At 30.7% G+C, this 26,440-nt stretch overlaps 2 protein-coding genes across 3 annotated transcripts in view; both read left to right on the top strand.

Moving 5' to 3' along the window:
- Window positions 1–499: 499 nt before the first annotated feature.
- LOC124358654 (glutathione S-transferase 1-like) lies at window positions 500–6,808 on the top strand. Of its 2 annotated transcripts, none has more exons than XM_046810958.1 (6): window positions 500–636; window positions 2,052–2,194; window positions 2,606–2,664; window positions 2,813–2,954; window positions 5,781–5,945; window positions 6,588–6,808. In XM_046810958.1, the coding sequence occupies exons 2-6, from the start codon at window positions 2,054–2,056 to the stop codon at window positions 6,597–6,599; spliced, it is 519 nt and encodes a 172-aa protein (XP_046666914.1). In that variant the 5' UTR covers window positions 500–636; window positions 2,052–2,053; the 3' UTR covers window positions 6,600–6,808. The 2 variants fall into 2 exon arrangements, with proteins under 2 accessions (XP_046666914.1, XP_046666913.1); XM_046810957.1 differs by having other exon boundaries at window positions 6,581–6,808.
- Window positions 6,809–15,688: 8,880 nt separating this feature from the next.
- The window catches only part of LOC124358653, a 124,958-nt gene continuing 114,206 nt past the window's right edge, over window positions 15,689–26,440 (top strand). The window contains exon 1 of the mRNA XM_046810954.1: window positions 15,689–16,100. Coding sequence (XP_046666910.1) covers window positions 16,046–16,100 — 55 coding nt within the window. The 5' untranslated portion in view covers window positions 15,689–16,045. The remainder of the gene's footprint in view (window positions 16,101–26,440) is intronic.

Genomic DNA, 26,440 nt, shown 5'->3' with positions numbered 1-26,440 from the left:
ACAGAAACAATTTACTGTTCACATGAAAATCCGACGACCGGCCTAGAATTGTTGACGAAATCTAGCGCAGTAGCATAAAAGACAATTAGTATCTAAAGGAAATTAATTAAAGTCTTATATTAAGAAAAAAAGACTCATAGTTTAATTATATTATATATATTTATGATTAAAAATGAATAAATTAATCAAATTCATTCTCAAATTTAAATTTTCAGGTGCTTTCCAACCACAGTTACAATATTAGTACGAATAGATAATTATGAAAAATCTAAACGCTGAGTCCCTTAGTAAACACTAGAAGTATAGACTTGGTTCGACTGTTACAAATACAATATTACTCAGATGCAGTGTATAAAAAGTGTTCTTTGAGTAAATAAATTGTTTCATTTATACAATAAGTATTTTATTAGGATAATCAGACAAAAATACTAATATCAGCCTGTGACATTATCGTTCGATAACAGTTCGAGTACCTGTATCTCACACAGACCACCTGAGCCGTCCGATAAGATTATACACACGGTGATAATCTTGTTCAGTGTTTATGCCCGTTTAGAAAAATCTAGTTAGCCTTCAAGAACACCATACACTAAATATTCTCGTTACTAGTTGAAAAGTCCTACAAGAATAAAACAGGTACGATTTAAAATGTTTAATCTGATCTATAAATATTGTATTCTGAAGTAAATTCTAAAAGTTATACTTTTGGGAGTAAGTAAACTGTAATTAAATGAGTAATAATGTTAACATAGAGAAACAGTAAAAATTGAGGAGTAGCAGCTCTCTAGAAGCCTTGTATTAAATAATATTCGTTTCTCGAGATGTATTATTGATGTCTAAAAATACGATATAATTACTATGATTACACTAATTATACGGAAAGTCGACCCCATCAGAGAATGGGTTCATATTAAGGATTTTCAACCATAGTTTTGTACTTTACAACCCTAAAATGAAGTCTGGAGCAGAAAAATATAATACAATATTACTTATTTTTCTCTGATGAATTTATTAACAGTTAAAGTAATACGTCTAAAACCATATGTAACTTGAGCTTATATAAAACGACTATCAGATAGTGTGATTATCTCGTAATATTAGTCTCCAGCTTCGTGTAACTGATCGGTGGGAGAGTGAATTCTTGGTTACCCTACATTCAGAGAAGTAACCAAGTTCTAAGGTTCCGACAGGTTCTTCCTAAAGCCGCTGCGTTGTAAGAAGCTGTCCTTTTGTCTACGCAACAACTGTTGATGAAAAGGTCCTAGAGACTTGAAACTTAGTACATAGGTTCCGATTGGTCGAAAGGAGAACTCTACTGATTTTTGGGGCAAAAAGTCATAGGTCCTATGGGTAACCATTTTCGCATGAAGAAAAACACAGAATAAATAAATTATTAAGCAAACATAGTGTAAAGTGAATAATAAGATGTTTTTTAACATTGTCCACACAAGTAGTAAATTTACTTTGTTGGACTGTTTAGTTCCGTATAGAGATGGAAAATGTTGAAGTAAACTGCAATATCTTTACGTTACAACCAGACAGTTGTTTCATACTCCATTGTATCAGTTTACTGAGAACCGGACAGGTCCGTCTTGAAATCGTGCTGATGAATTTTGGCCTATAGAGTGTAAACTTCATACGTATGGTCATTATGGTCCAAGAAAGGATTTTATTGATTTTGGGGTCAAAAGGCAGTAAAGCTGCTAAACTGGGAAAGATATCAGCTTGATACTTTCGTTATGTTTTTTCAGGTCCTTCAATACTCTATTGATCAGTGTGATTAAGGCTGCCTCTGGCTTAAGAGTAAAATGTTAACAAAATGTTAAGAGTAAAATAATCAATTCTGGAATCAATTTATCATAATTCAATCTAATGCGTCAATAAATTGAAAATTTATATTAATTTTTTTGGGTTATCAATAAAATACTGTTATACCACATAGAAAAGTATAATTAGTTTAATAAAATTTAAGGTGTATATATTAATTAAGTTCAAATTTGAACAACGGAGCTGAAAAATACCAATCAATACATATTGCACGTTTGTTTCAGCCATGACTATAGATATGTATTATGTACCTGCCAGCCCTCCCTGCAGAACAGTCCAGGTTGTGGCCAAAATACTAGGAATTGAATTGAATCTTCACCTCGTCGATTTCTTGAAGGGTGAACATATGACGCCAAAGTTCCTTCAGGTAACTTTAAGAGAAGCGTTTAATATCTGCAGAAATTAATGATTGGTAACGATTTCTGATTTAACATAAATTTGGTATCAACTGTGCAATATACAGAGTATCCCAGAACTCTCTACCCGTATTGTAAGGTTATAAAGGTTAGTTTATAAAGATATATAACATATTAAAACATGCGGTTTTAAATAAAAAACTGTTAAAAGAAAAAAAAAATTCGGGTAATTATTGAGCTTTTAAAAGTTTTAATACGACATTTGGGTTTGTCTTTGGTTTCAGGAATAATGCATGAAAATATTGGTAGAGATTTCTTTGAAAGCTTGTATATTATTAGTAAAATGTCCTACAGAAGACTTAGTTTCTACTAAGGAAGAGTCCCTGGTGTGGACTAGAAAACTTGACATTTTTATGTTTTAGATGAACCCTCAACATTCACTGCCTACAATTGTTGACAATGGATTCTCTCTCAGTGAAAGGTATTTTTTTAAATTAATATTTGTTTTGTGTTCATTCTCATATTTTAGAAATTACACTAATTACATGTTTCAACAGAGAAAGGTTTATGTAGTTAAATTGATAAAAAGTAAAAATAAAACTAACTAGAATGTTTGTTCCAAATTATAGTCGAGCTATCATCACTTACTTGATGGACAAATACAGCAAGAATGACTCTCTTTATCCGAGGGATATAAAGAGACGAGCTGTCATCAACCAGAGACTCTATTTCGACTGCAGCGTGCTCTATCAGCGATTCATGGACTTGTATGTGAGTTAAAAATATTCTAAATATTGTAACCTGATAGGAATATTTCCCAACCGAATTTATATATTGACACATTATGAAAAACTACACTCTTCATTCACACATGCTGAAACACATAGATCAAAGACGATCAAAACATAAACGCCTGATTGAGGTTATTACTAGAACACACCTATAGGATTTGTTACGTCTCTTAAATAGTATTTCCTAGGTCTGGCCGTACGATCGCACTACGAATTATGTTCCAGTCGGTCGTGTTTCATTTTTAACACACTTTTATTTATGTGTGATGGAAGTATGATACATTCTAAACGGCGTTGGTTTGTTGCCTCATAACATGTATTAGTAATACGAAGTATTCTATGTTCGGTTTATAACTTTAATTTCAAATCAATTAATTAGATGTATATATTAATAGCAATATATATTTGTTTAATACATATGTACATAAAAATAAACAGTTTATGTTTTAACACACAAGCATTTTCTTTCCTTGTGATAAGTATATATTTAAAAGTAAGCTATTAGAAGTATACGCGTACTTGTACTTAGTTACTTAGTGTTCAAACAAAGAAAATCTTCATTATCACTTTTTAGTATGACCTTAAAATTCTTAGATGCAATCTAGTTCTTTGTTTCAAACAATTTCGTATGAAAATAGCCTTTCCGGTTTTGCATGTAGGTAAATCAGTTGATTTACAAGGTTAACTTTTGTATGCTAGAACTTAAGCTTAAATTGAACCAAATTTTACAAATTGCGTGTCAGTATAATGTTCTCGTAAATTTTCAAAAATCTTTACACAAATTTTCAATTAAAAAATTCTGAATATAAAAAAAACTTACCAAAATTAAATCCACTTTTGCGTATTATGAATGATGGCAACGAAACAACACCATTATGTGGATAATAATAACATATTATCATAACTAAATATATATGCCTCCTAACAAATTAAGGGAGAAAACATTAATTAGATAAAATATTCAAACCTTTGTGACGTGAATTTAACCGATATAAACATATAAAAATAGAGAAAATAACCAATGAATTTACACTTATATAACAAACAGTTCTGTCCATGAAGCTGAACAAGATTTTGTACCCAGATATTCGAGGAATTTTCAGGAGGAAGCAGGTATTTTAGAAAGTTGTATAGCACACATTAACTATATATTTTATACGTCAATGTTAAATACTACTATGTTTTTGTCAGGGATGTTTTTCTTGTGACCATGAAAGGAACACTTCTGGAAATATCATGAAGGCAATGGGTGCCAAAGGTTCCCTGCAGGGGTCCATGAGTTTTGATCATGCATAAAATGACGAAATTTTCATAACGAATATGTAATGGATGGAGACTACGTCAGAAAATCTGGTTTGCACTCTTCGTTACACCCATAATAAAGTGTTTAGAGACTTTTCATAAATATATATTTGGGATTACAGATTAAGTGGGCACAACTCCTTCATCATTCTAAATATTCTTTGTTTGACTTTGGAGTGATCGTTAGTCATGATTTAAATCCTAAGGAGATTATATGGGCATTCTGTGCTAAGGCCATTTCATTAGGACTCTTGGGGTGCTGAATCGATTTTACCGTCGCATTAACGATCTCGCTGCTATGAGAACTATCTTCTGCGCCCATGTTCGTTCGCTCTTACAGGATACTACTGTGGCATGGTCTCCCTTAATCAGGAATTCCAGCGTATACAGAAAATATTCGTTCGTGTATTTGGGAGTAGGATAGGTTATGAGTTCTTCATGTACCTATGGCTGACCTGGCGTTTGCCTTGTGCTTGGTCTCCCTCGATATGAGAAGGAATGTTGAGGATGCGCTGTTCTTGGTTTAATCGACTCCTCCTTTATTTTTGGCTGTGTAAACATCAGGTGTTTTTACTTATTCGAGATTCCGTGAGCTTTTGAAACGAAGATATTAGCTACTAATTACGAAGCTAATCTGCCATTGTACTTGTGCAGAGGCTGGGTAATACAAACTCCCCTCATATAGATCTGGGCTTATTCTCGTGTTCCCGCGCTAGCTTTAAAAGATGAATTTGGGGAATATGAAGTATTTACCAAGCTTAATTTTTCCACACATGGTGCTGGACTTGATAAGTTTCAGCCTGTTATAGTTATTAATATAATATTATTGTTACATATGCTTATTTATCCTGTTGTTACATATGAAATATTGATTTTTTATTGTTACACGAATTGTAAAATACATGTTAATGGTTAAATACTTTGTTAACCATTACATCATTTGAACATTGCATCCAAAACTTCATTCTTTGCATATGCATTGTTAAAATTTCGTTGTATAACCCTTCTGATGCTCGCAACCTACGTACTTTGTGTTATTAAACTATTATTGATCACTAGAGAGCTAGAGTCCTTTTGTTGTTGTCGTTATAATATAGTTTATTTCGTCATAGTACATAATGTTTTGTATAATTGCCTGTAACACTTTGTATAATGGATATTGTAATGTGCGGTGGAATAAAATAAATATACAATTCTTAACTTATTTATATTAACTTATAGAATAAGCGATAGCAAACGGTTTATCAGACATTTGAAGCTTATAATGTTCTACTACCGTTCAGTTATTTCTCCACTGTACCGTTTATACAAAGTCACATAACATGTACTAATACTAACACCATGTCTTATCAAGTATTTAGAAAATATTCATAAATTTTAAAATAATCGCACAAATGAAATTAGTGGCAAACATAATTTACATGTATAAATCATATTATTTCATACATACATGTGTAATATTAGATCAAAATGTGTTTTGTCATGTGACAATTTTCTCGTACAGTTTCCCAAGTTCTTCGGAGGAGCCGAGCTGGACGAGGCCAAGGAGAAGAGGCTTGATGACGCATTCAATATTTTGGAAGAGTACCTGAGTCGGACCAGATGTGTGGCTGAGGATAGTTACACACTAGCAGATATCTCTGTAGCCGTCACCGTCTCTACAATTGAGGTCAGTGCCTAAGTCATTCTTTGTTATACGAGTAAATGATCGTTATACAAATGAATTGTATAAAAATTACGGTAAAAAAATAAATTGTACTTGTGACTGTTATGAGTAGTCTGTATTCACACACGGTTTTAAAAATCTATTTTGAAAAGTTCAGAGAAGTGAAAATGAACCCATGCGTCGTCATTGTACACTAGTCAAGAACATAAACACACGTCACACCGGCTCTTGTGAATCACTTACAAGATAGTCAATGTTGGCATTTCCTGTTGTATCGCGGCATGTCATTTAGAATAATTCGACCGGAGGGCGATGGTTGGAAGTGGGAAGGGTGAAGGCAGAAACCTTCGTGGCAGGCCCTATGTTTTGGTTCTAGACCTCAGTGTCATAGCATTTGTACACATTTTTAGTGAAATTTTTGTATATTTGTTTTTTAGTCGGAGTCCATTACTGCATATTATAAGTTTGTTATGCTTTAAATTTTATTAAATGAAATGAATTCTTTCAAACCCTCCATTGTCAATAACGAACCTTAAACAAAGAAAAGTTCTGTATAATTGCCGTTGAGTTAGATGGAATTTAGTAATGCAAAATAATTCATTATGGTTTACTGAAATCTTTGTATTTTTTTGTTACAGGTATCTGGCTATGACATAAGCAAGTACCCCAGTGTAGCGGCTTGGATGGCCAGGGTCAAAACCTCTCTCCCTGCGTATGAGGTCAACCAGAAGGGCGTAGAAGCCTTTAAAGCGCTAGTTTCATGATCATCGCTCTAATAGTTTTATTGTTTTTTCCAATATATTTTGAATGTTAATGTCTTGTTTGTAAATAGAACCACAAACTATTACACCTTTTCAGTAAATAAATCCTATTATTTATTAAATTAACCTAATGCGTCAATATCTAATTATTTACAATACGTAAGATAAAAAGACGTCTGTATATTAAAGTTTTAAAACTTTCATTTCTGATTGTTTCCCACTAACATGGTATATTTTCAGTTATCACGAATAAATCATACAAAAAAAGAAATGTCTAAGAAGTACTTTTTATAGAATAATGTAAATATTCAAAAAGAAAAAAAATATATTCAAGTCAACCCTGCACGAATAATATAACACTCTATAGTTACATGTATAAATCATGCGTTCTCTCCCCTAAGTATGCTTAATATAAGAACTTACTTAAAACTTGTAACATTCAATTTAATATACACTAGAAACGTTATGAATACACTGTAATAAATAAATGAGTAACAAAGCAAATAATACAAATTATAAATTGGTGTATTTTGTACGGGAACGTAAAATGTAGTCAATACTATTAGCAGTTGCAGTAAACTCTAATTTCAAAGTGAATAACTAATGGACTTTAAGGAACATAGCTTCTTAATAAGGTGTAATAGAGCGACGTGTATTCTGTAAGTTAATACTTTAACAATTTTAATCAGTTAATTGCAACCAATTTTACTACACGTAATCTGTTCTAGTCAATTAAACGCGGAGGGATTTTACACTAATTGCGTCGTACTAAAATACATAAATAAAAGGGGGTCGGCTCAGAAATGAAAGTGAAAACCATAATTTGATTAAATCAAACGAAATATCACAAAATGGCTGTTTCAAGGGTATTTTGTACAACGAAGTTGAAGTTGAAGGGCGCAGGAAGTGAGTTAATGGGGTTGCAGTGCTGCTACCTCGAGCGTCAGACCAGCCAACTCTTCAATTAGGCCGAATGTTGCTTAATTAATGCCCAGTTCTGTAACTGAGATTGTCCGCAAATAAAAAGTGGCCGTCCCACTCCCTCGGCTAAATGTTAATTGTGTGCAGTTTTACTTTGCTGACCTTCTGTAACGTTTTTACTATTTGCTAAAGACGTGTTTGAATAAACGACCTCCAGAAAATCCAGCTGGAGGTTTTTGAACTGCGCTTACATAATGAACAGTCTATAGAGAGTTACAGTGTTGTTTACCATCTTTTACGTTACGAAACTCCGAAATACATATAACCTAATGAGGAAACATCGGAACCAAATTTAAAGAAGTAAATAAATTATTTAAATTATCATGACACCTACTATTATTTTCGTTGTAGCACTAATATTAAGGCGCGATATTCACAATTAAGTAATTAACCACTATTTGTACGTTTATAAATTTTGTATACTGTGAAATATAAACTTCAAGGTGATATTTGGCACATTACAGACAACTCTCAACCTCACCACTATATACTCGCTGTTCAATCCTAATGTGTGGAGAGGCTCTACATTTTGAGCTATCATTCAGTTTGAACGTGTGTAAATCAAACATACGGAAAGGATTTACTGTCATTTAAATATGGAAATAAATATTGTTTGAAAAATATATGACGGCTTAATATATATATATATATATATATATATATATATATATATTATATATATATATATATATATATATACCGCGTTCAAATAAACCAATTCTTAATCCTCATTAAGTAAATAAAACTTAATAAACGATTTTGGATTTTTTTATAAATAGTACAATGTTATTAAATTCTAAATTTTATAATTTATATTTTTTGTTAATGAAACTGTAAATATGTATATTTTAAATTGATTTTTATAGAGTAATAAAATATTTATACTACTCTTCGTTGGCGCTTACACATTTGTAAAGTTATATTGAAGGATATTTTTCAAATTATATTGCTCTGATCCAACTTTTAAATGTTCCATTTTCTCTTTAAAAACCTGTGATGGTGGTAAATACGAGAATTATTATTTATAAAACACTCATGATGTGTTTATAGAGACAAATACTTTCTTATTATAACAAATTAAATTTATTATTAATACGAGTAAATAAGACTGGCCATTGTGGTGAAGTATCAATATTTAACCAAGAAGCTCAATACAGCGATTCATTTACATAGACAATAATTACAGATAACTGTAAAGTAATACTTCTTTAAACAGTTAAAAAGTGGGATAAGATTAACTAGCTAAAGTTGGACAGATGTAAAAGGATCGGAGCTGATGATTAAGAGGGTGTCTGCTCGTACATCTCAGTCGGAAGTGGATTAGAGCTTTGACAGGACGAGAACAGAACTATCAGTCAGTGACAAGGAGGTCCTGTCCCTCAGTAATCAGTCCAGTCTCTTGAGATAGTCACTCGATAAATTTGTTGCCTTTATAACAATACTAGTAATTCTATAGAGGTCATGCACTCATCACTGTGATAATACTCTCAAGTACTACTTCAACTCCTCAATATGTTAGATTAGTTCTCTTAATAATATATATTAGTGCGATAAATTTTGACATAAGTTAATTACTTGTCTATTAAAAAAACAGGAAATTCAGCTGATTTTTAATGTAATAATAATTAATAACTTCCATAAATCACCACTCGTAAGTGACGTTTCATAAGTGATTCTGTACTAAACTGCAATGTTAAATTATCTGCGCTCTCTCTTCAGACTGTCTAACTAATAGTCATCCATAAAAGTGAATGCAAATTATTTCACTGTGCTATTTAATAAAAAAAGACAAAGGCAGTGGATTGCTAATTACAAATTTATCAAAGAACCTTCTGGAGGATGATTGGCCAGTGTGTTATATTATAATATTAGGCTCTAGAGGAGATTGTGCTGTAAATGTAAAGCAGGACTATTTTCAGTGAAGCCTAACAAGGTAGACGTCATCATGTATCGTAACAGACTTCGGTGAGGTTGCATGCAAAATTTGAAATCTATTGTTCATTTCATCCTGGAGATGTCCTGTGGACGGGAAAACAATCATACAAAAAGAAGCATAGAACAACATGAAAATCATAGAACTCATACTTGAGTCTTCATAAGTGAATATTCACGAAAAATTTCAAATTTACATATGAAAGCTCTATTAATATATCTTGCCATATGATGAGATACGTTCAGATGTTTTATTATTAAACTAGGTTTCATATTAGTGTTTAAATGATAAAAGTCTGTACTCCAAGTCGCCATAAAATGATGCTCAGCGAACAAGATGCTCGGTTTTATACCTAGATTTGCAAGAGGAATCAACAATCCAGTGGCTCTAAGATCTCTTTACCGTTTCTTCGTTAGACAGCTTGTGGAATATGCTAGTCCTGTTTGGTCTCCTTACACCAATTGCGCTAAGGATAGATTGGAAGCCCTGCGGCGTCGCTTTGTTCGTCTGGTTGGTGTCCAAACTGGCTACAATTATGGAGGTGAGATGCGACGTGAATGATGTTCTATTGCTCCTGATGATTAATAATGGCCACCTGCAGTGATCCGAACTTCTTGCTGAGGTCGACTTTAGAGTTCCAGCCATCACCAGATCTCGTGAGCTTCTGAGTGCAGGCATCATTCCATCACCTTTGACTCCAACGGTCCCTTGGGAATACTGGAACATCGTGTACCATCTGAGTGTGACCTCTTCTGCGACAGTGTTACGATAGTCTGAATATGTTCTCTTAAGCTAACCGCTTAAGAATGTCAGGTTTCGTTACCTTATGAAAATGTATTTTTATTTGATATACTTATCTCTGTTAACGGATTTTATTATGGTTCAGTCTCTTTATTACATTTAAAATTTTAAATATTATTTATTCCAAAATTCTTTGCTGAATATTGTTGTTATTGATTTGATGAATGGCTTCTGCTGTTGGAATGATAATAAAATAAAAATAGAAAATTAAAATGATATTTTATGTGTTGTAATAGTTAGGTTAGATGTATTAATATGTCACATATTTCAAATCATATGGAGTGACATGAACCTTCATCGAACTTAGTGTTTCTCATATAGAAATGAAGATTCATGCACAATTTCAAGCCTGTAGGTCAGTTCGTTTTCGAGATATCGTGCAGATAGACAGACATATATAGAGAGAAATGGAAATTTTCAAGCCCCACGAGTGATAGGCTTCGATAAAACTTAGCCAATAATTTAGTACATTACTATAGTACAATATATCAGGCTATGAAAACTAGCTACTTATATATTGTTATACTATAATATATGTATTATACCATTAAAAATAAAATTAGTTAAAATATTTTACTTCATAACGCTCATGAATAAGAGAATGTATTGAACTGATAAATCGTCGTACTTTAAATTGGTTTATCTCAAGGTAGCTTAATTTTCTTTACTGTTTTTCGCTCAAGTAAAAGCAGTTGGTATTGTTTTTTCAAGACTGCAATTTTTTAAAACTGCTGCTTGAACAGGTGACCGCTGAGCAATACTGTTCTTGCAAGCCCACCTTCCGGCCGTTGGTGGTGGTTCAGAAGTCACCTTTAAACCGCTGGTCCTCACGTTGTGTTACAGAGAGCTTCTTAGCCCTAACTCCGCCTGGTAAATTAAGAAATTCTTTCTTTTTTTTAATTTGTGTCATCAATAAGATCTCACATTCCTCTTCTTGAAAAGTTTCTGATAAGAACAGAACTGGTTTTTATTTGTCCTAGATAATAAATCTAATGCAGTTTATATTGCGTTCCAATGATGACTGTATTAATCTTACCGTAAGTTGAGATTCAGGTAGCCTACCTTGGCCTATGATACGATGCGAACACCCTTAAAACTAATAGATAATTATTTGTATAGAACTATAATAATATTACATTTCTGAATGTTTTCTGTGTTCTGGTAAGCATTAAGGGAATTATATATTTTTAAAGAGGCAGTGGTGGATAGTAAAAGTCGTTAAATATAATTCCTAATTTTGAATTTGATTATAATTTGTTATAAGGATTGTAACAATAAATAAATATACTATAGTTCCAATAAGATTGACGTTGTGAATAGCCCAAAAGTCTACTTCAGTTTTAAAACAACGAAAATAAGGAGACTTTTATTAAAAGATTATAGTACAGTGATTAATTACATTTAAAAAGTAACCATTTAAATTCTAATGTTGTTTAAATACGTCTGTTTTTAAAAGTTGAAATGGTGATTAAGTACGAAATTGAAATTCTTTCACTTGTGCCGGAAAAAAGGTTTAGAATTTATAAAGCAGTAGTATTATCCAAACTTTTTCTGATAAGCGCGTCGTGGCGCGTAGTTGCGTGGTGGTGAACAACCAACAGTCACTAATCTCGCGTTTGTTGGATGTTTGTCTGTTTGTTTGTAGCCCTCATGTCACCTGCTGGCTGTTGACGATAGGTCGCTGTGCTGTTCAGCTCCCAACTCTATCCAGCCTGAGCACTCGTTTCAATTTGTTGTGCCGTATTGTTAATTAATTACAATACATAGTAATTCGAATTTCATTAAAATGTTATTTCAATGGCCGAAAATTAAATAAATTCAAAATTCAGTTTAATTTTGTATTTATTTTACGTTCAGACTTTTGAAAAACAATACAAAGTTTTTACTATTCGTCTTGATTTGAATATAAAATTCATACACAAAACAACTAAGTACTGTATGAGTAAGTACATTTTATCCAAGCCTGATAGACTTCCAAAATTATAATATCTTATTTTATCGAAATTCCACAAGATTTTATTCACAAAATACATCTCAATATTCTTTACACGTCTTGATCAAATTCTGTAATTAATATTTTACTTTACTTTATATGATTGTAAGTAGATAGTCATGGGTGAATTTTCGCATTTTTAAAGTATTTTACCCTACGGTACAATTTTAAACATTCAATGTTTAACTTATACTTAACAGCTTTAAACAGCTTTAGAATATTTTATATATTTTTAAACGCTTGCTATAATGGTAGCGAACAGGCAGGTGTTTGCTTTTATAAATACATATATTTTTTATCAATCTGTTTTGATTGTTGTTGAAAACTGTTTGTAGAGTTTATAAAATAAGTTTCACTTTTAAAATACCTCACATTTTGATGTGAATTATTTGTTACGTAGGTATTAAATTACGAATTGTTCTGCCGTCAATTACTTAGATTGATTATTTCCATACATTCAACTTAATTGTATACTTTAAACTTCTGAACATAAATAAATAAAATATATATTTTTGTGCTAATAATCCATGATAATAACTGAGCTAACCATTAAAAAAGTGTTCCTGAATTATCTTATCTTGTTATTAGAGTATTACTTATTACAGGCTTCAATGAACGGGTGAAGAGTGGAAACACTAAGCTTTGATTAAGAGTTTCGTGTAAACCTACTTTCACAGAACATTTTAATGTTCGTGACGCCCAAGTTGGTGGAGAAGATTGGTCTGTGACGAGATAAACAACAGCTACAGTAAACACATTCGCGTATAAACAAAAGTGAACCACAATAAAGTAGAGGACCGCCTCCGGTGTTGTGCCCGTAACGACGTTATTGTGTTCTCTTATTTGGCTGACTCAAAAGCCTTGTCAAAATTAGTTTTCATATGAAATGAGCATCTTTACACAAAGTAACATCATAATGCGATTCCTAATTTATTCCCATACTTTTATGGTAGAAAATTTAACAGTGATCTCTGACGTATGTCTAGGAATCCTGAAAAAATTAAATAAGGCCCTAACATAGTAGAATTAATTTTATTGCATTATATGTACAGTGTGTTCAGTATAGGCTGTAACAAACCTATGTGGCTGATAATACTCTGATTTGAAAAAAAAGTCAATATATATATATATATAAAATTTTTATTATATATATATAATTATATTATTACATTATATATATTAACATAGGCCGTGGCGTTATAAACTACGTTTCTTGGTACTCTAATACAGCGTTTTGAAATTGCAGCATTGTATGCATTGTATTGCAGCTGGTGAAAGATCAACTCTCTCTAAAGAAATATTGACTCTTAAAAATCAATTACACTTTTTGTATGATCTAACAGAAAATCTTGATGCCAATCATCCTCCAATAGTAAAGTTCGCGAAAAAAAACATATACAGGAGGGAAACCGCAAATCTAAATCAAACAGAATTTGGAATATAATTGAAACTTTCACTAATAAATCTAAAACAATATGAGGAGTAATACATTAATTTATCACAGTATTTATTCCAAAAAACTGAAGGTCGAAGGAATCAATATATTCCCTTGCAATGTTCTATTTAGTGATACATAATTAAGGTGAGTGGTCTAAGCATTCATATTTAAGTATTTATATAGCCTACACATACACACATTACACACAAAAATATGAGGCTGGTAGGAATTCAAAATATATAACGAGAAACCAAAGTACAACTCCATTAAATCATTTTCAGAGATTACATTTAAACCATTTCTTCACATTTTTAGTAGAACTTGTATTATTTAAATGATATATGTAAATGCATTTCACCTGATGCATAATTATCAAAAGAAATATCCTGGAAAGTTTGGAAAAGTTTGCATAATGACCGTTTTGGAATAAGTATTGGACTAAAACATAACAGAATTGGGATAAAAAAAAAAAAAAAAAAAACAGTATTTTCTATGCTTAATAATAAAACCAGCCCAACCGTATTCTGCAATTATACTATGAATTTCCTTCAACGTCATTATTTATCATTTGTACCCATATGTACCAAACTAAAAATCGAGTTTTTGAAAAAATCAAACGCTTGTGATAAAGTTATATTGATTTAATAAATTGTGTAAAAGTACCTCATTTTAATCCCCTTTGAAAAATAAATGCTTTAAATCAACATATTTCTCGTTATATATCATATTTTGAGAGTTCTAAAAATGTTTTATTACTAAACGTTTTAGTATTGTGGAATTGCTATAAACTTTGAGATGCTATTTACCATTGCTAAATAAGTTATTAAGTTTTATTACCGGTCCAGGCTTATTAATAAAGCGGATTATTTTGTTACTAGACCAACATTACACACTTTAATGAAAGAAGGGTGTATTAAAATCCTATTTATTATCATCTGACATAAACACACACTTTGAAGGTTTTAGAATTATTGATATTAAACTGTGTTATTAGAATCCAAAATCTGAAGAAGGGGGTGAAATTGTACACCTTTTACATTAATTGCTGTTTTGGCTTACGTTTTTCCCTTGAGTAAGTCTTTTATGTGCTCTATAAAAAAATTAAAATACCACGTCCTTCCAGATAATTGACTTTTAAACAACAATATTTTCACTACTTCTCAATACACAGTTCTCGATTCGAGATGAAGTTACGAATAGGTCCTCCAGTTTAAAATCTCAGTTATACTTCATAGTCAATGTCACTTAATATATTGACTATGTTAGTACATATGTACAATATTATGTTAGTACATATTGAGAATTCCTGAAAGTTAATAGGATGAACGCTTCCAAGTTGACACAAAATTTACTCTAATGTTATTTTGAAATTTCATTACATTTTATTTTAGTCATCAGTTGATTAATCTCCGTGGGTAAACACACTTGAATCATGTGAGCCAATCTGATCAGAGAAACGAAGAAGAACGAGAAACCCTGTTAGTGAATGGTAATGGTGAAAAGTACTGTATATTTGTTACATATCTTAAATATTGACCATTGCTCTGAAAATAGGTATGTTACATTCAGACCTTTCGTCAGCAATAACAGCTCTCATATTTTAATAACGAGTAGTTAGTTTATACAAGTACCGTAGCAAACTAAATAATTGCTTTGTGTATATTGATTTTTAATTATAGTAATATTAAGCATTATACGCAACTGTATGGAATAACGGGATTGTTGGGTGACAAAGAAGACATTATTGTCCCCCCGAGAAGTTCCGACTTCGACCGTACTTGCACGAAGTCGGCGCAAGGCATCCAATCGGAGCTCAGTACTCGCTCGCGCGTCGGATGGGAAGGACTCACGGCTCTATTTCATTCTAATCACGTCACCACGTATAAATAAAGCCTTCCTCCTTAATAAATAATTCCTCTTATAACTTTCGTCTAGCCCTCAAGGTTAATATCTGAAGTTGTTATTATGAAATGTACGAAATAGTATAGACAAGAAACGGTGCGGACGCTTCTTAGTAAAACTTTGGGTGAAGAAAATTATGGGTGAAAAGTTGTAAATACTTTGTTTTACCTATAAAACTGATAAGATATTTTGGAATAAACTCGTACATTATTTAAGTTTTATTGTAAACTAGAAACCAAGTTACTTTGTGACTGTGAATGTGACTTGCTCAAGTCATCTCCGGTATTTATCGTCATGACGAGGCAAATCCATCTACTGCTTACTCTCTTTGTCCTCAATTTTGTTCCAGGTAAGCAATAATTGTATTTCTCATCAATAAATAGTTTCAGTATATGATTACGTCCAGTTAACTATGTTAATTAATACGACTCAATGTGCAGTACCCTTTTAGCTTATGTTTATGGCGTCCGGTTGTAAGTCATGTAATGTAAAAAATTCCAAGGTGGAGTATACAACTAAGGATTGTATGTACTATTGATATTTCAAGTGTACATGAAAATATTGTACTTACTATGAAAAGGAACTAACTAATGTGGAATACTACTACTTAAACGCTGTTAGTTCCAAAATCATTGATTAATCTAATTATATTTATTTACAATGTTAGTGTGATGTATAACGTTTTGTTAACACTTAAAATATCAGGTTATAAGGTAAAATTAACCCTCGTATATAGTTTTAGAACCACATTTTTCTTGTCACCAACTACAACTCACTTGTAATGTGTAGCGATACCTTTTACCAGGAACATTGATTGATTTCTAGGTATGGAAATACTCGTCAGTCGGTTACGCAGAATAGACAGATAACGTGAGAATACCGCAAGAGAAAAATGTAGAAGATTATTACTAGAACAGCGATGAGTTCATAATGGCAAATACGTAACACTGAAATAAGCTGGGTCTGTAAAAATAAAATTAGAGTAATCCAAACCAACGAATTTAACATTTATTTCCCTCAACCAAAAATAAACTCAGGTATTAATTAATAGAATGGACACAAATTTGTGATTATTCCAAACTTATACGTTTCGTAACGTATTTATACGTTTTGGTTGACATGCAAAGGGTAAACTTAAAATTGTGACTCTTAATTTGAAATTTTCGTCCTACTCCCTTCTTAAGAATATGAACAATATTTAACTGTTGAAATAACTAATATTTAAGATTTTTTGTTTATTTACAAAATGTCAAAATAATAAACTAAACCGTATAAATTGACTAAACAATTCGTCAATTGTTAAGTATCCTTCAGTCAATACTAAAATACTACATTACGACAATATTTTAAGTGATATTCACTTACGTTTTTTATATCGTATTAAAGTATGTAGGGGAATGTAAAAAATCATGTTCATAACGGTTTTAGTGTAATTTTGGGTAGTTAAATATTAATAAATTTATACAATGTTTTAAAGTAGAGAAATAGGAAAAACTCATCAAAGAGACCTACAGTTAAATTTAGTTTAATTTCATATGTTTAATTAAAAACTAATTACATTTTGTATATGGCTATACAGTTTTAAAAGTGAAATTGTGGAATATAATTTAAGTATTTAAATGATAAAAGCAACTGCTAGTTATGGACTAAAGTACGAAATATGTCCCACCAGAAGTGCTTTAAGGCTTTCATGATTTCTTGTTATGGGAAAATTTTGATTGATTGAAAAATGAAGACACGTCGACTAATTTAGTAGCTAAATTCACTTCATCTCATGAAAAAAAAAACCATTAACAACCAATAAACTATAGTTATTATAACAATAGATCGTACATAGATAGATGTAGAGGCACATTTCATTGTACTATTATAGAATATTTTGTGACTAGTATTTTTAAACATACTTAATTATGTTATGTTACCTGCATTTATCACAGTCTATGTATCTAAGTACTAAAAGCTTTTCTCTAGGGTTCTTTTGTACATATTTACTGGTGGCCGTCACGGCCGCCAGTGAATAAAGCAAAATAAAGAAAAGAAGAAAGATAATTTGTAAAGAGGAAATCAGTGCAGCTTCTTCTGATTAACCCGCGTTAAGTCGCACTTCTGTCTTTTTGTCCTACACTCGATGTATTGTTTACTACACAATGTGTCGTGGACGGACCAACTTCTTCAGACATGACTTAGTTGTTGTAAAGGTATATACAGTATGCAGGACTGTATAATAAATTTTGAGAACCAGTTTAAGTTGGAGTGACCATGGGAATTTGGCCGAATGCAACTAACGCCATTTTGTTACTTTGCAACAATCAAACTTTATTACTTTTCGTCCAACAGTTAGTAATCTAAAATCATTAGATGGTCAATACGCAACTTAATTATTGTTATTTTTTAAATTATGACTATTTATAATAATAGCCATTCCAGTTATATTTTCAATTTTAACTTATTTATTCTCACAGTGAATGTGTTATTTTTAGGTTTTAAAATATACTGTCGTTGATTCATTTATTTTTAAATAAGTGAAATTTACAGTACTATAACAAGAAATATCTTACTCTTGTTTATACTTAAGTCTTATTTTTTAATTCTTCTTGGTTAATTTCAACTAAAAAGACGAGTTCAAAATGAGTTTCAATTAAAAAATGTTCCGCATTTGATACAAAATTTAACTTTTTATATTTATCATGTAATTATTTAAGAAAAAATAATTTTATTGATAAGTATATGATATAAGTTATTTGGAAATTTTATATTTATATTAAAGTAGGTTGATTCAAAGAAAATTTGAAGATGTTTCTTTGTGGGAGAATTCATAGCGGACATAGATGGTGTTTTATAACAGGCGAGAAATATAGAGATTAGTTCAGGGCATTAAAGCAATATAATGGCTTAATGAGATATATATTTTACTAGTCTGTATGAAAGTGATTAGAAAAGTGTTCTTATTCATCAAAAGTTGGAGGTAAAAGCTTTCAACTATGGTATCTGGTTCATTAGGTTAGGTATCCATGGTTAAAAATGGTTCAAAAGTGTGTCGTTTATATTCTAAACAAGGTAGTAGTTCTCCACAATGCGTTTCACGTTTATAATTAATTACATTTGCAAGATATAGCATACTGCAGACAGGCAGAAAGTAACTCTTTACAGCCTCTAGGCAAACAGTAAAAAACCTGTAAACAATGTATAAACTTGTTGTCTTATATTTGTCCGTCTGCCTTTGTCCATAGGACACGTCGAGAATGAAATGAGCTATACAACAGTGAAGCTTGTTACACAACACGTGGTGGGCGTTATCCTACCTTGTTATAGTTGCCTTCTTGATAATTGAATAAAAAGTATTTTCTAAGAAAAGTCGAAGAGGAAAAAGCGTCCTTTGACACATGTTTCACAGGTTATTTAATGAACCAATTTCTGATATATTTGTTACAATGAAACATCCTTATATTTATATGCATATAATAGAGAAAAGAAAATACCTAATTTTTATTTTGAATCCTTGAATATCATGTTTCATCATTAAAAATAAACATTGAAATTAGTATTTTGCGAAATCGAAATCTTTTTAAACATATTATGCGATTAAAAAACATAATATTAATGTTTGATATTCAAAATCAGTTTTTAAACAGATTTAATAAAATAACTCATACCGAAACTAGCTTTATACTATTAAAAATACATTGCCTACTAGTAACACAATTTTGTGAACATTTTTGCCTAAATAATTTTTTAAAATAGGATTTAGTCACATTAAAACGGGAAAATAGAAAACTATTACTAATCAAGGTTGTTGTTTTTTTTTTATCAATAAACCTTTTCATTTGTAAAATTTTAATAATAATAGCAACATAAATATGATGCACATTACATCTTCTCAGCCAAATGGCTTCACCTTCATATAGAGGTGTAAATGTAACCTATGGGAAATCACTAGTAAAATCTCAGTTATGTTTTAAACGACAATCTGATAACACATATTAAATAATTACAGTGTGTTTAATTGTAATTTTGTAATGTAAAAAATAAGTCGAACAAATATTACAGGATTAAGATGAAAAATATATAAAGTTATTTTGTCACTGATCACAAGTTTATGGCTATTTAAATTTTTTTTATTTAAACAGCACATTGCTAAATAATTTATATGGTTTTTATTGTAATAATTAACAAATATACAACTAATATAATTTTTTAATTGTGTTTTTCAAAGAAATTACACGTCAAAAAGAAAACGTGACACGACAATTTAAACCTGTAAAGGAAGGGTTTCATAAAATATGAATTCAAGAAAACGTCTGAATATGAATATATACATTTACACATTATTTCAACAGTATCTATACACGAGTAAAGAAGGATTTAATTCAAAAGGCGTTTAAAGGCCTTCTTAAATTAATCTTTAAATACCAAAAACCTTCTGTAATTTCCTTTAAATCTGGCATACAAAGAGAACAAACGCCAAGTTGATATTTTTATTTACTAGGAGCACTCTTTGAAGCAAGTAATGAAGTTTAAGAAACTTTAGGCTAACAAAGTCTAAACTTTCTTTGACTGTAAAAGCTACTTTGAAAACGAAGGGAACGCGACCAACTTTGTTGTTGGTGCAGTTTGCCCAAGTTCAATTGTTGCATCAATCGTGTAGAGGAATCGAAAAAAGAACTTATAACGCACTATTATTACACTACTACCGTACTACATTTTATAACTTTAATTCACTATACGATTAGTTGAATATGAATTAAAGTGCATAAAATCCATTTTATTTTGTTCAAGCAAAAAAATCCGTAAATTAATTGGATCGAAAACAGACACAATAGTTGCTTATGATATTTTGATAAAAATTTAAGTAACTATCAATCTCGTCCTATCAAAAATCAAAACCTACGCCTTAAAAAAGTTTAAAAATAAAAGCACATTCGTTTTAAAGTTTAATACAACAAGTTCAATACTAAATCATTAAATTAAGGACTATAAATGCCTTTTAGCTTCAGAAATCAGCCCAATTTTGTTGATTTAAGATGTTCTTAGCACGTAAAGAAATTGTTAATGTATAAAAACATATTTAAGATAAAAAGGTTAATACTTTATATATAATATAATTATTCCACGCATGATTACATTTTCACTGTCGTTCAGTTACTAGATATAGTTTATATAAAGGAGTAGATGTAAGAAATTATGGAAATATGATCAGAAAAGAATAATTCAAAAGTTATTAATACCATAATGATGAGTAAACATAATATACTAATTTTAGATTATTCTGAATTCAGCTGAACCTCACACATTGAGTGGATGGACAAATATTACCCCACTGAGGCACTAGAGGAAATGATCTTTACATTACTTAAATATAAATATATTTTTCGGAGAAATCTCCTACTTACAAAAGAAACTAAATGGCAGAAAAATAAGGCTCCTGTACATTAAAACACGATTAAGCTATGAGAAGCCTACTTAAGTGATGGAAATGGGGTTTCATAAGCTCACTTAAGTGATGGAAATACATTATCATAACGTACTTCTGAGACAAAATCTCAGTCACTAGGATTACTATTATAATTATAAAGTAATAGTAGCCGACTAAAATATAATACACTTATGAGGACTTAAGAAATAAAATGTAAATCATAAATAAGCCTCGAGTTAAAATCAAGGTAAATGTTAGCTATTTAATTAATATGTAACCTTTTGGAGTCATAGTTACCAAGAAATTGTTATAGTTACATAACCGTTTATCTACCAATAAAACAGATCATCATCATTTTATTTTATGAATCAAATAAAGATTACAATGCTTCTCAATAGTTTTAATTTAGAGCTATGAGGAATACACTCGACCCATCAATAGGAAATTATTGGTATTGAAACAATAGTTACTGATATCAGTATTTGTAATTTAGCAGTCCGCCATAATACATAAATAAAGTTAGGTTGATTTATTTGTAATTTTATAGCCACAGTCCCTTAGGATGAAAGTGTGAAGAAATATAAATATTTTTGTAAACAAACGAGATAAAAATTGAGATAAAATTCTAGCCAACTATTGGTTAGTTTTCTAACCAAATGAAAGGGAAAAAACTGTTAGAATGAGATTATTTTTGGAGTTTGAATTCTCAAAGTAAATTCCTTTATGGCTTGTACATAAATTTATTTCAAACACAGATACTCAACGTCTCCTTTTTCGACATACGATTTCAAAAGTCTGGACAGGTACGAAATGCCAAATTCTATAGAATTTGAAAAGGATCGCAATTTTATGTACTACAATTTCGTTTTATTTTAAAACTGTTTTGTATTATTTTGACACTTTAAAGCCTGGAAAGGAACTAATTGTAAGTTAAATTTGGATTATATTCACGTATTGTTTTATATACATATCTCGGATGAAAATTGTATTGACATGATTAATTACGAAAATAAACCTAAGTACTTTTATTGCAATTTAACACAATTTATTTCTTACACGTAAGGAATATTAAGAAAAATAAGAGTTGTTGCAGATGGAACCAATATTATACGAATCCCCCATATAATAACTGCAAATATATCCCAGAGTGTAAAATTAGGGTGTTTTAATATTTCTCTGTACATTATTGATCTGGATGAAAATATGCTTTAAAATATCACCTGGCCCTGCAATATAAATAATTTACTAACTGATTTCGTGATATATTTTACTCCAAAAGGTGAAATTTTAATTAAAGGTTTTGATTCAAGGCGTATTTATGATTAAAATTACATTTCCTAAGTCCTCATAAGTATCTAATATTTTACGAAAATGAGTCAGCCACTATATAATTTATATCGTTAAATTATAATAGTTGATATATAATCAGTTTTAGAGACTGCAAACTGTTATCGGGTGCTTTTAATGTCTATTCCTGCAAGACATTAATTGACTATTTATTCCTGTACTATTTAATGGGCGGCAAAGGTAATATGTTTTACACAGTATTATTAGAAAGAGAAAGAATCAGTTTTTTCATGAATCTCAGAAGTATAATGAAGGTTTATGAAACTGGTGCTTTCAGCCAATACCTTGAACATGTACTTAACGTTTTGAGAAAAAAAACATGAAACCACCTTTTCTGCAATAAATAAAATGTTTATTTTAGCACGGGGAGGTACCAAGGCGTTTTTGAACAAGATTGTACACACTTCAACATTTGAAATGATAGTTTAGTGGAATACATGACAAATAAAATGAAGGAAGTCTTGTAATTCTCAGGTGGTGCTAATTATAGTAACAAGTAATACTGTATGTGTAAATGCTGATTTTATAAAACTACTGCCTAAAATTGAGCGATATTTGAGCCCCTAAATATACATCGTGTATATACCTCTGTGTATAGAAATATTATGGAGTTTCATGGAATTTTCGAAAAGTAAATAGGCATACACCAGTTATATTATTTTAGTATCCATTCTTCTCAGAGTTTAACCTGACTTTTATATCATGTTTTGCACAGATAGTACTATTTCTAGTTCGAATTCTTTATATTCTAACGTCACAGCCGAGTCCATCTTGTTGCCCCGACCATAAATAAAAATGCATAGTTCTCAGATCATACTTCGGTCAAAAAACATTTACTTCAATTTACATGCAGTCTTAGTTATTTCCAGTGCCATAGTAGAGTTTGCCTCGTAGTTTCGACGAAGAAAAGATATGTACAGTACATACGTAGGTCTGAGCAGCCAACTTCGGTCAGAAGGTGTCTACTTCCGACCGTATAAACTGACTGAATTTGTCAATGTAGTCTGAAAAATAATGGATCGTCCATTTCTCTTCCTTAAACCAATGTATTCTATATGGAATGAACATTATTTTTCACACAGTTTTAGAGTTCAGTGTTTAGATAAGTACTCATCTATCTTCCTTAGAAAATGTCCTAAAACATAAGATGGTCACAATTTTACTCCAAAGACTCTATTTGAAGCAATCGGCAGAACTACGATAGATAAAAGTTCGCTGAACTGTGCTTTTGAGCTAATGTACTAATTTCACCTCCAAATATTATAAAATATTAACAACAATTTTCAGTTTATAAAGAAGCAAAAGCATAGTGTCATTTTCAATAAACTTTTGTTTAAATTTTAGTAAATATTAAGTATTATTTCTAAAAGGCAATGCTACTACCTTACTTTTACTATAAATTTAAAGAATGATATAAAAACCCATCTTAGTTCACTTTTAACAGAAGTAGGCTTCTCTGATCTGTAATGTATATTTTATTTATCGGGAAAAAAGGCAAAATCAAGTATGGATAAAAAATACATAAAATTAAATTACAATAGCTATAAATATACACTTTTTGCCGTATTTTCTTGGTCGTGGAAAAAAGGTAAACTCAATATTGGCGTCGGAAATACAATTCACTTGAACCAGCAGTGGTCATAGACGTGCAACTCCTTTTAAATTGCGTGCAAAGAAGCGAGTATCTCCTAGGAGTGCAGATATAAGAGACAATGTATTATAACTTTTACTTTACATTTAAATACTGTTATGAAACATAAATTAGTTGTATTTTGAAAAAAGTAGGCTTCTCTGTATATGTCTATATATTTTCTTCATCAGGAAAGAGGCAAATTCAGTTATGGAAAAATACTAAGATCGGAGTAAATTACAATAGCCATAGTCAAAAATATAATTCACTCGAACCAGAAGTACTTATACAGGTAAAAAAACCTATGAAATTGAGTAGAAGCCACGGGTAAATGCTAGTTTGGGTTATAAGATATAAATACTAAAATGGTTCAAACGAATACCTGACCAAATGTTGTATTTTGTGCATATGTTCTTAATCTAATTTGACTCTTTAAAGGCCAACCTGGAGAACCATTATGTTGGAATGTAACATCAATATCCATTGTTATTTTATAGTCTATGAGATAAGATAATGGAATTTCAACTTATCGACATATCAGTATATGCTCAAAGGTATCAAGTGTATTTAAAATATCCTGCACACTATTAAAATAAAAATGGCGATTTAAAATGCATCAATAATTCAATCATAGACTTTGTGGTACGTATAACGAAGGAAAAGTATAACACGACTGAGAGATAAATTAATCATTTCAACGCAAATGTAGACCGCACGGACCGGAAAATCAAAGTACAATTTGCTCTCCAAGATCTTTTAAATTATTCCGGAGGTCATTTCCTTCCTGAGTTTCTCTCGCTTTAGACGATTTCTTTTCTCTTCCCAAATGATTCTTATTGTTTTACAAAACACGACTCTTGATAAAAAACAAACATTTCAAACCTAGTTCTATATTAAAATGCCTGTTGTTTAAATATAAGTCATGTAATTGTAAATGCATTAAAAAGAATATCTTTGGTTATTAATATAACTAGATTTGAAGTTTATTATTTATTGTAATCTCAATGGTCATTGTCGAAAATAATTTAGAACAAATATCTTACATCTTTCATTATAAAGTATACATAATCAGCTTAGAGTTGCAATAAAATGTTATCCAAACTGCTATAGAATTTTGTATTTCGAACAAAAAATATAGGAATTAAATTAATATCTCTGTGTTGCATATGTTTATGATACTACAAGATAAATATTTGTCTTAATGTTACAGTATTTATGAACTTTTGTCTAATGTACTTTAGCATATCTTATGTGTACAAGAGTAAAAAACACAAAGTAAGATTCCAGAGTATTAATACAAGTAACAAACTAACCTTCTTATATTAAATATGTGTGCGTTCGAAGTTTAAGTAATACAGATAACAAAAGCGCGTTATAGTGAGAAATCTTTCCTGTGAGATCCTTAGTAGTACTCAAAGATTAAATGCTATTGAACGTTTAATAGGCTATACGACAAAAGGTTGTAGAATTGCATCTGGAGGAGTTATTACAAAATCTTAGATGCTAATGAGCAGTAAATCCTTTATAATCAATACATTGGGTTTTTATATAGCTTTGGATTATACTCAGATTATTAAGATAGTAATAGGAATAAAAACGTATATTAGATCGTATTCTGCTGTATTATTCTTCTTAAGTATTCTGAGAGTTCTTAGTTTACATATGCGTCTAATCATCTATGACGGTCTTTATAATGACATATAATATATAACCTTCATCATATAGAATCAAACTAGTAGACAAACCTAAATGTGTGATACCTATTGTTTGTCACTTTAAACAGCTGGCATTTACAGTTTGAAATTTTCAGGGAAATAATTTTCAGCTTTGTACTATGAGATACAAACATTGATTTAGTAAAATATTTTAGTAACTGAAAAAAATGTCAAGCCTTGCAGAATGTAATCAGTCCAAGATATAATACCAAGTTACATGGAGGAATGTCAGCTTATATTTGGCGGGAACACATATAGTGTTTACTGCGTAGCCATCTTGGACAACCCAGCTATGTGAGTCCGGGGCAGATTAACTTTTCCCTCTGTTGAAATAGTTGGAAGCAAAATAAAGTTACTTTTTCTACATTAATCTTAGTAGTTATATTTACGTGTATAAGTAATTAATTACATACGTTGGAAATTAACTGGTTTATTTGTTAGTGTTGCAAACATTTTTAACTGATGCTGTCCAATAAATATTGAAGTAAAATAATTAAAAACTCTTATACTTGTTATTTTGAAATGAGAATACATTCCTATCTTATCAACAATCTACTTTAAAATCAAACATTTTAAAACAGTTT

Source organism: Homalodisca vitripennis, chromosome 3 (assembly GCF_021130785.1).
Source record: "Homalodisca vitripennis isolate AUS2020 chromosome 3, UT_GWSS_2.1, whole genome shotgun sequence".
Lineage (NCBI taxonomy): Eukaryota > Metazoa > Arthropoda > Insecta > Hemiptera > Cicadellidae > Homalodisca > Homalodisca vitripennis.
This window is presented reverse-complemented; position numbering and strand designations above follow the sequence as displayed.